The 12,006-nt window shown below is 37.7% G+C and overlaps 1 protein-coding gene across 1 annotated transcript in view; it reads right to left on the bottom strand.

The window, feature by feature from the left end:
- LOC101746355 (unconventional myosin-XV) overlaps positions 1 to 12,006 on the bottom strand; it is a 139,262-nt gene that overhangs the window by 92,190 nt on the left and 35,066 nt on the right. The window contains exon 2 of the mRNA XM_038017028.2: positions 11,681 to 11,831. Coding sequence (XP_037872956.2) covers positions 11,681 to 11,830 — 150 coding nt within the window. The 5' untranslated portion in view covers position 11,831. The remainder of the gene's footprint in view (positions 1 to 11,680; positions 11,832 to 12,006) is intronic.

The raw sequence follows: 12,006 nt of genomic DNA, 5'->3' as shown, positions 1-12,006 counted from the left end.
TGTTCGGACATTGGTAGAATTATGACGAATATCGTACATGAATGTTTTCAATGAATATTAATTAGGATTATAATTCAGCATTCATGGAAGCATCAGCTGTTTAATTCTATTAATTATAGAGAGAATACTGAAGAAGAAGAAGATACTGAGACTGAATCTATTGCTAAGAGACCTGAAAGACTAAATAAAACATACATTAAAAACGAAAAGAAGGCAAAATTAGATAATCCCGGCGGTTAGGAACAGAAATCGACGTAATTACAACATGGCAGTCGAAGCGTTATTTGTGGTAACTTTTTCACACTTAGAGCGTTTATAAACCTATAAAGTTAAAATCATTAAGAATCACAGCAGGAGTCGTCACTTCTGCGTTTCGTTTAAGAACATTTCGTATCTAATAATGACGGGTCTACACTCGCGGCGAACGGCCGCGAAAGCCCGCGACTGCGAATCACGAGTGTAGATGTTGTTCACGCTTTCTCGTTCGCGCTTCGCACCATTCCCCGATCAGTGTCGGTTTTTGGCACGCGACAAAGGGCTTGCGGCCCGCAAACGTGAACTGAGAAGAAGAAGACTGTTAAGCTTTACGAGCGTGGACGGCAGAGGCGGATTATCCGTAAGGCAAACTAGGCACGTGCCTAGGGCGTGTAGTTACGCGAGCTCAGAATTTTTTAATAAATAAGGAAAATAGGATATCGGGGATTTAGTCACAGTTATAACGTCATATTTCATTCGCGCATTAGCGTAAGTACAAGGGTCCTGGTCTACTAGTCTAAGTCTAAGTCTAGGGTTTGATGATACAACGTCATCGTAATTGCAAAAACAACTAGTTAAAATTTATAGTATTATGATGGCCATTTATGGCCGGTACAGGGGCGCTAATAAAGTGATTGCCCAGGGCGCTCTGGACCTTTAATCTGCCACTGGTGGAGGGAAACAGTTCACGCGCGGATCACGGCGTTTATTCACGGCGTGAATTCACAGCGCGACGTCACACGCGAGTGTAGAGCCGGAATAACGAAAACGGAACGCGAACGTGAGCTCATTTTGTACATTAGAAAAAAACAGAATAAAAACTTCTTACGTATTTAATAATTGGTTAATACGAATAAGCTCGTGTTGCCGGATTGAGTTGGTTACAAAAAAAAGTGTACTCGCAATTACGTAATATTATTGGGTTTTAATTACTTTAGAAACGAAAACATGTTTATGTATGTATACGATTGCTTTGTTAATGGGTGGACAAGCTCACGGCCTCCCTGGTGTTAAGTGATTGCCGGAGCCTGTAAACAGTCAGTCAGAGAGTCAGTTTTCATTGGATTGCATAACAGCCGTTCCGCCAGACAAACTTCAATATAAATTAAATTCGAAAGTGGCACATCCTATTCGTTGATTTGGATACTTAATAAAATGGAGTACATCAACGTAATTAAATAATTGACGTCTCTGCGACTTTTTTTAATAGAAAAATATACTTAAAGCATCGATATAATATACTTCGCGTTTGAACATAATAATATAGTTTGAATTACTATGTACATGTTTGAAGTGACACCCCTAATTATACTTCTCAGGATTGCGACTTCATGTTCATAGATAGCACCTAATTTTAATATTGTTTTTTTTTTTAATAATTGCATACAGACTTTTTTTTATTTATGAATACAAATTGTGGCGTCGGCATTTCATTTATCTTGCGTGACATACGGACCCACGGAAGTTTGACATAGTGGAGGTTACATTATGAGGGTTGCGCTTCATACCACGTAACCATTACAACGAATTCATTTAACGATCTGACATAACAAAACGCAATAAAAAATCAACCACTCGGAAAATTATAATATCCGGAGACGTGTCAACTGTGACATAATAACTTCGTAATGAGAATAGATCGTCTTCGCGACCTCGATGCTTAGAACGTTCACCGTCGAGATCATTTCAATCGTTGAGCATACAACGCTCGCTAACTTCACGATTACGCATCCGTAGCCGTGAATAAAAGCGTAATCTGCTCAAAATTGTTTATTTGAATCGACTGACTGACTGACTCCTCTCGCGGGTTTACTGAAAGGATTGTTTTTGTAATAAGTAGGCAGTCACTTTTGTGATTTTCCTTCGTATTCCGTTTTTAGGTAATAATAGCTTTGACTTTGGTAGTGTTGTAGTTGGCGCTACTGTCTGTTCAATCGAAGGTCGTAGGCTAGTTTTAAAATTGTCATTGGAAGTATCTTGACTGAGAGATGCGGTGAATTACAATCGTTAATTTTTATGTGCAGGCAGGTACCACCAGACTGCCTATTTCAGCCGTTACGCAGTAATGCGTTTCGGTTTGAAGGGTGGGGCAGCCGTTGTATCTATACTGAGACCTTAGAACTCATATCTCAAGGTGGGTGGCGGTATTTACGTTATCAATGTCTATTGGCTCCCGTAACCACTTAACACCAGGTGGGCTGTGAGCTTGTCCACACGTCTATGCAAACAAACAAAAAATGCCTTTTGCCGAAAAGACGATCAAAGTGTAAGATACCAGTGATACTGTTAAGTGACCCTCATATCGTATTGATGCATTAGCTTAAAGGAACAGATAACTGTTCTGCATTGTGGTTGTCATTTATAATTCATTCTGTGACAGCTCGCCAAGGAATATAATTAGTGGATCACGGACGATGTTAATGAGACATTCTAATGTTTGTTATTTGTCAATAGATTTCTGAGGAATTTGAGGTTATTATTTTGTAAAATATATTATGGTTTGTTTTGTTTAATAAAAACCTGTTTTATTTATATTATTACACGACTTTTTGGCGGGAAAGCGAGGAGCGAAGTTGTGTGAATTGTTTTATTTTGATAATTTAGTATTTCATCATGTTTTTAATGTGTAATAACGGTGGTTTATTAACTTTTTTGAATCTGTGAAACTGCACTAATGCGGGAAAATGAAACAAAGTAGCTTGAAGTAGCATCTCGGGATCTTTCAAAAAGTTCACTGAAAAAGTGTCAGTAAATAACCGCCATTTTACTGACACTATATTTTATCCCATATCATCTCGGTTCATTTAATTTCATTCCTATTGATTAATGTCTCAAATTAATCAATTTCATTTCGCTACTTGTCATTTTTCATAAAACAGAATATACAAAAGATTAGGCTGTATAGTGTGATACCTTCACCTTTCCAGTCGGAAAAATGAAACTATTACAATAATAGTACGCTTCTTAAAATGAGGCACTTAGCTGTCATTGGTCCGTTATAATCTAATTCAAGATTTAAAACAAGATAAACGAAAACTAGATCAACATTCCGTGTTAAACAAACATAACCCTTATTTAAAATAAATAATTAAAAAAATTATAATTACATTTTTCATAAGAATATTTATGCACAAATCTTTCAACGGCTGCACTGGGACGACACTCCATCTTCTACGTACAATAATATTGTTTGGTGCTAAGGTATCTTCAGGGATAATTTTCCTTTGACCAAAACTTTGCCGACGACTGATCCTCACATTGAATTCTACATTTTCAACATCTTGGTCTTCTGTCGAGGAATTTATTGAATTAAAATAATCTGGATTGCGTTCTTTAGTTAGAGAGCTACCGAAATCCGACGGTGTAGTCTCAGGAGAACTGCGTGGTGTTGGAGCAAAGTGTACCCTCATCGGCATTCAGTGGCGGTGTTTGTACAATTAGGCGAAATTCCTTGTCCTAATGGAGTTTTGCTTTATCACGAATGAAAAAAAAACAAAGAAGATCAGCATTTTTCCCCAGTTAATTTAAATACATGAAGAATACCAAGGTATATTTAAAAACGTTCACAGATTACTTCAACCATGAAACTACTATATCTATTAAAATATTATACCTCTCTCTCTCAGTGATTGGAACTGTGACATTAAAATTGCTTTGCATAGTTGCGACATTGAGATTTTGTACAAAATTACAGCCGGTTCTATGTGATCGTTCATATTTTATCTCAGATTTGCGTTAATAAGGTGGTACTAACATAATCAAAGGAACGTAAAATATGTAGATAATAAACGTATAAGGAGAATGGGAAATCACCTAGTGAATGCCAATCGTTATACCTAATTCCTGTTTACCCAAATTATGCTTAAATCCGATACCAGAGAATTCAAAATCCATTCTATAGTTTAGCTAACAAGAATCACAAAGCACAGTAATACACTTTTCGCACACAACCAAAATGGTAAATATCACTTGAGTTCCGTAAAAACGTTAATCGCTGGGCGCCGTTTCATTCCCAGAACTACTACACATAAGAATGTTCTGAGAATGACTGCAATTTGCCTGGATCTCGGGCGATGGCTTGGCTTGACAGTCCGCAACTGATACGGCTAGTCAGGATAACGGCTAACGCGATGTACAGTGTTGCAATCCGACCGGTTCCAATACGTCCATTTTCGAGGTTGTTCAAAATTATAATGAATTAAAAAATATTTATTGGTTTGACAGAGGCCGTCTGAGTTTCTTGACTGGTTTTTGGTGAACCAAACTGTTCGGACATTGGTAGAATTATGACGAATATCGTACATGAATGTTTTCAATGAATATTAATTAGGATTATAATCAATGATTTCTCTCATTTGAACATCAAGACCTTTCACAAATGAACGAATAATTCAAGTGTTTTAATACTGTTTTGTGACCAGTTAAAATCGAGTTCGGGGTGAAATGGCAATTCGATTCCAATAATGTATTAAAATAAATGATCAAGACACTTGCAACGGCGCCTAAGCCGCCAGTCGAAATAATATAGGTATTATGAAAATAGCGATGTTAAAGACCATTCGTATTAAAATGAAAACTAACCTTTTTTACAAAGTTTGTTTCATTATTGTTTCTCGATTGCAAATACAAGGAAATGCCTAATTAGACTGACAATGAAGCAGCAAAATAGAGACAAGGCTTATAATAGACTGCGTGAAAAATTAACAATGCGCATATTGGAAATTCTATGAATTTGCGAACAAAGCAAAATTTAGGACATCATTTTAAATCATGTTTTATTTTTTATTTTTTTATTGCTTAGATGTGTGGACGAGCTCACAGCCCACCTGGTGTTAAGTGGTTACTGGAGCCCATAGACATCTACAGCGTAAATGCGCCACACACCTTGAGATATAAGTTCTAAGATCTCAGTATAGTTACAACGGCTGCCCCACCCTTCAAACCGAAACGCATTATTGCTTCACGGCAGAAATAGGCGGGGCGGTGGTACCTACCCGTGCGGACTCACAAGAGGTCCTACCACCACCATGTTTCGGAATTACGTCGTAAATTATAATACAATTTTAGGTATCCATTTAATAAATTTCCTGTTATATCAAATAAGCTGTTATATTTAATAAGAATTGAATTTTTAAGCAATCAAAATATATTAGAATATTCAAAACGTTAAAAAAATAAAATACGGCAGTAATTTTAAGCCGTAATAAATATTAATAAAGGTATTTTGTTGGGTTAGACGAGACGAATTAGTAAGATTTTATTCGACGGCGTCAAAATCATTCGCGTATTTGTTGTCAAATTAGTGTTAGAGATGTTCTTATTTTAATTTAGAAGAAAAAGTATATTATAGGAGAACTATTACCATAGTTACAAGATAGTTACATTTAGCGGTAGGCAGCGGCTTGGCTCTGCCCCTGGCATTGCTGAAATCCATGGGCTATGGTAACCACTCACTATCAGGTGGACCGTATGCTCGTCTGCCTACAAAGGCAATAAAAAAAATTACGAAGGGGTATTCTTCTATCTATCGGCATTCCCTCAAGGATCTCGCGATTAGCGCAATGTTAATTTGCCGCTTACACAATCTCAAAAACCTGATTAAATATGGTATGTTAGTTGGCGATTACCGAAAAATATGTTTAGGAAAAAAAATGCGCACAGAATAAGGTTATAAGACGTGACGACCGATGAATAATATTATTTTGCATAGTTTGATAATAACGCAGCTCTCCGCGAAGTAAATGATAGGAATGGGTGGTGAGAGACAGTGAGAAGAATACACAAGGTCATGATCTTGAAGAATGATGGAACGATTGACGAAAGAATAGAGTTTGTTTTTATTTTTTTTATTGCCTAGATGTGTGGACGAGCTCACAGCCCACCTGGTGTTAAGTGGTTACTGGAACCCATAGAAATCTACAACGTAAATGCGCCACACACCTTGAGATATAAGTTCTAAGGTCTCAGTATAGTTACAACGGCTGCCCCACCCTTCAAACCGAAACGCATTACTGCTTCACGGCAGAAATAGGCGGGGCGGTGATACCTACCCGTGCGGACTCACAAGAGGTCCTACCACCAGTGTAACACCACCAGTTTTACATGTTCAAGTTCTTCGCTATTGAGTGATGCTACTTATAGATGATTGTAATTTATTTATTGCATCTTATGACGTTAGCTATAATGACTGTGTTGCCTCCAAGGTACTTACTGGCGGTAGGGCGTGTCATGAGCACGCACTTTTTTTTCTACCTATTTTAGTAACCTCAAGAGGTTATACTCGATTCGCAGAACGAGTAGGTGAGCTCACAGAGCTCTAACTTGACGACGTTGCTTAAACTAGCCCTAGCAAGAGCAGTGCTTCGCAGAATTTACTACCGGATCGGAAACGCGACTCACTGAGAAGATCTAGCGAGAAACTCAGTGGGCTGTGGCTCCTAATTTACTCGCTGAGTCTTTCGTCGCAAACGAAGGGTTCGACGAGAACGGTGATCGGTGCTTGAGGTACCTAAAATCACGGTTAGTGAATCTGGAGGATAAGAAATGACGTGTTTAGGGCGACGTCGACTGTTTATCATACCCGCACGGGTAGGTACCACCATCCCGACTAATTTGCCGTGAAGCAGCAATGCGTTTCGGTTTGGAGCACGGGGCAGCCGTTGTATGTACTATAAAACTGAGACTTAGAACTCATGTCTCGATTTACCTTGTTGATGTCTACGGGCCCCGATAAGAACCAACTTCCATCTAAGGAAAAAAATTAAGGCGAAAAAGGCCCTTTAATCTTGAAAATCTATTAAACCAGAAAAATAAATTTAGTTTTCACGTTAAGTATGGATAGAAATTCGATATTTACAAAAAAAAAACACAACATTTCTAACTCAGTACGTATTTTAAATAGCGGATTTCAAACGTAATTACTATTCCAATGTTATTGATAGTAAAATTATGATAATCCATATATAAATAAGCGAAGAGAAAACAGTTTCGTTTTCACGTCTATTTATTGAACGATTTCCATTTCTTTAGTAGTTAGTTATTTGCGAGCTTAATGTTGTCAATAAAAAAAGTTTTGGAAATAGTATTTTTTTCCAAAGTATCAATAATAAAACTAATCAGAAAATGGAAATGAAAAACAAATCTAAATTTTAGTGGCCAGTGATTACAGTCGAATGGGAGAACAAATGTTCCAAATGAACAAATGGGAAAAAAATTCTAGAAAGTTCTCGAGCTAAGATATTCTTCTGTGTTATGAATACCTTTTTTTCCTACCTATGCTGTTAGCCTTGAGAGGCTATTTCAGCTTCGCTTTATTGTGTGTAGGTGAGCTCACGGGGCTCAAACTGGAAGTGTTGCTAACACTGGCCCTAGCAAGAGCAGTGCTTCGCAGAATCTACCACCGGATCGGAAACGCGACCCACTGAGAAGATCCGGCGAGAAACTCAGTGGGCTGTGTCTGTGGGTTAATTTGCTCGTCGAGCCCTTCGTCGCAAGCGACGGGTTCGACGAGGACGGTGAACGGTGCTTGTGGTGCCTAAAAGCACCGTTAATGGATCAGGAGCATTTGTAATGACGTGCGATCATGAATACCGGAAACACACACGAGACAAGGACAAGTACTCGAAGAAACTCTGACTCTAATCCGGAAACGAACACCCCTAGCTTAGAACATTATAGTCATTGATTACCGGACCAACGTCTTTATCATCGATTTTGTAACATTAACGGAATCGACCGCATGTCTAAGAGGTCACAAGCTCACCTCGACCTTGTGCGGTCCGACTCACCACACAGCATTAACAATACCAGTACAATCTAATATTTTACTGTGATGACGCACTTATGCACTAACTGTTTCGTTCTACACGAGATTCGAATTCATTGACTCAACTGTGCAGTAGTTAGCGCCCCTGACTTCTGGGGTTGGGAGGTTGGGAGTTCGATTCTCACGTCGAGCAAATATTCGTCTGACGAACAGGTTTGTTTGCTTTTTGTCTGAATGTAAAGTATACATGAGTGTCTGGTTCTCATAGCACATGGATTATTAGTTTGAGGATAGATGACCGTGTTTGACTTGACCCCGGCTAGAGAGAGAGAGAGAGAGAGAATACACTTTACTGCACATCATAACACAAGTAACATTAAAAAATAGTCAACAAGCAGATACATTTGTACGATAGGCGGTCTTATCGCTAAAAGTGATCTCTACCGGACAACCTTCTAATTTACAGAAATTCTGGAAGAGAAAAGGTAAAAGGTATAAGATAATAAGGTATAAAAGATAAAGGTTTATTATTATTATAAAATCTCTTGAGGCTTCCAAGGTTCGAAGATTTATTAAGGCACTCAAAGGTATACATACAAAATCAATACAATACAAGGATATAGAAGTTAGGGGTTAGACACGGCTTCAAAACTAAACAAAATCTATCCAATATAACAACACCAGTCTTTTGATATATTTATTGCACTAGCAACTGTATCTATCGTGCGTGAATGCCACCACCCACCTTGAGATATAAATTCGAAAACAAAATCGCATTGTATTATAATAACATAAGACAATTTGTTATGTAGAAGGTCTTATGTTATATGTAGGCGTATAGTTTCACACGGTGTACACATAGGGCGATAATATTTCCGAAGACGAACAGGCGAGTTGATGGGGCAACGGGTTGTAGGTGATTCTAGTCCATGGACATCATCTTGTTAATGTTGCCTTACGACCTTGGGATGAGCTAAGGTAATGAAATAAGTCTGCAAGGTCAAATCCTCATGTTTTTACTGCCATTCAAATCTGAATGAATCGATGATCGCACGAATCCTTCATGGTGCCATAGATGTAGTGAGAGATTATTTTCCTTTCAATAACTTTATGACTCCTCCCGACATCTATTGGCGAATAATAATACTATTTTTAAGATACAATAACACTAAAGCTATTTCAGCAGATGACGCTGTTAGGCCACCCGAAGCCAATGAGTGTTTGGATTAAGGTTGGACCAAGAAAATGAATTGTTTATTTATAATAATTGTGTCTTTTTAACTCACGTGTTCACTTAAAAATGCCTAAGCGATCTTGGAATATTTCATCATTTTATCAATATGTAATTCGTATTTAAATATAACTTATAAAAAACACAATTTAACAAAAAAATCATCGTCATCATCGCCTAGTGATCGTATTAAATGAGTGAAATTTTCACACATTTTCATATCCATTAATATGGAACTTTATTGTTTAGTGTCAAGAGTCAAAATGAATAATGTAATATTATAATACTAGAGGTCCCGAGGCAGTAGTCGAAATTCGACTATAATTAATTGGAATTGTAAGTTTGTACAGTATTATGATTGTATTTTATACTTCTATAATCACAAATTTCGCCAAGGCTACACTATAAAAAAATATGAATAAAGACAAACAATATTTAATCTATTCTCAATTTGACCACAGACGTCAAGAACAAAAGTTTGACAATAAATCGTATGCATGCGTGTGTGCGTCAAATACATGATATGTAGTGTGTGTAATGTTTTCTTTATTGATTTAATGTATCTTTTATGCATTATTTTAAAAAAAATATTAGCATTGTGCACTTCTTCTCTATATTCTCTTTAAGTGTGGAAAATTTCATACTCCTCCGTCGGCGCAATTTTCGTAAAAAGGGATACAAAGTTTTTGCTTCACGTATTAATATATAATATAGATATGTTACAACCATAACAATTATTAATTAAAACGGGATATATACCAGTATTTACCATACGAAATGAGTTCCCGATATTTTTAAGTAATAATTGTTATGTTCGGGATGTGTGAACATAAGTTTCGTCAGTATACACAATATCTCTGCCTTCAGATCTGTACTTCCTTTTTAAGTCTAGACACTTTTACTCTTTTAAGTCTAACGTCATCTTTTTCCAATAGTATTTTCCTATTATTAGTAATTTTCTTGAATAAAAAACCCATTTGGCGAAGTGTTCTTCTTAGTGTAAAATTACATCCTTTGAAATTCATCGTTTCTATTAATTTGGACTTAAGTGCTTTTATTAGAGGGACTTGTTTATAAATGAGATAAAAGTTATAAACCATCCGACGTGTTACTGCACAATCAAAATTGTCAAGATCTAGAGATAATTTCTTGCGTGGTCTACCCCGAATCGATTTGAAGGGAGGAACAGAAGTATTGAGCTAATTGACAGTTGGACCTAATACCTAGAGTTGCTTGGCGACATGCACATTGTGATTTCAATCGGCTCCGATATCAACATCAAGCAGTATTTTTTTCCTCCCAATCCCATAGACGCAATACTTTTTTGTTTGACTCGTGTAATGTGATGTGCGAGTTATATTCACATCAGTAGCCCTTCATCTCATAAAATGTTAAAAAGCGGAATGAACAATAACAAAATGATGTCATACGTCGAACTGTGAAAACTAAGTGCATAGTTCCATCACGATCTATACATAAATCAATGAATGTGTGTGTCATCTTTTGCTATTTTATTGTTATTGATTCTCTTGTTTAATGTGAGCATTCTGTATCTACTGAAAAAATGTTATATGTAAATAATGAATGATTTTCGGTGCTTTGACTAGCAGAAGTGGATAGGATCTTAATAATTACTGTAAGGTAGCCATCAGACAATACGAGGTACTTAATAAACGACTATTTTCCAGTTATTTTCTTCCTACTTACTCTCCAAATTTACATCGCGTCACTCCTTGAAATCTTCGTTAGCCTTATAAATTCTATTCTTCATCGTTCCCTCACAGTTGAGGATCACGACCACTTTAGTTTTTCTCCATAGTGTTCGATCATGGGTGGCTTGGATCGCATGGTATAGAATATCGCTTTTTTAACCAGATCTGACCATCTGGCTGGTATTCTGCCCACGGCGCGCTTGCCGTCTATGAGACCCAAAATTATGAGCTTCTCTAATTCATGTCTGCGAGACCGCATGATGTGTCCGAAGAAGCTCATAACACGTTCTTGGCAGATGGCAGAGCCTTTTTAGGATGTTTAGCCCTATTAAAATGGACTCGTTAGATCTCATGGCTGTCCATGGTATTTGGAACATCTTCCGCCACACCCACATTTCAAAGGCATCGATCTTTTTGATATCGCACCTTATCAATATCCCTACCACAATAGATATCGCTGCCACAAAGCCATAATGCCTTACGGTTTGAAGGATATGTAAGCTGTATAGACAAAAGGACGACGTCTTCCGGACCCCCACCAGTTGTTCATAATATATTGTTATTTTTTTTTATGACATCCTTAAATCGCAACGTATGATGGCAAAATTGCGTGGGCTTTTGTTAATCACTGTTGTCGGCTTCCAACATGCCCAAAGTTAAACCGAAAGTTTAATATTAATACCTACTTAGTAAATTTAAATTTTATGTATCGTATACCTGTCCATTGACGACTGCGCTTACAAGGAGCACCCTGGCGGCGCGGTGCACCTCCACGAGCTCGCCGGGTAGCGGGGCGGAGGCACCAGCCGGCTGGAACCATACCGCGGCGCCTTCCGACCACTCCGCGAGTCCCCCGGACCCCGCCATTCTGTCAAAAATAATAATTAAATTGTTACTAGGGACGATATTTTTTTTTCTACATAAGCTGAGAGCCTTGAGAGATTATATCAGCGTAACCTTAACCATTTGGTGAGCTCACGGGATTCAAGCCTGACGACCTTGCTAACACTGCCCCTAGCAAGAGCCGTGCTTCGCAGAATCTA

Source organism: Bombyx mori, chromosome 17 (genome assembly GCF_030269925.1).
Source record: "Bombyx mori chromosome 17, ASM3026992v2".
NCBI lineage: Eukaryota > Metazoa > Arthropoda > Insecta > Lepidoptera > Bombycidae > Bombyx > Bombyx mori.
The sequence above is the reverse complement of the archived record's forward strand: the minus strand, read 5'-3'. Positions and strand labels throughout refer to the sequence as shown.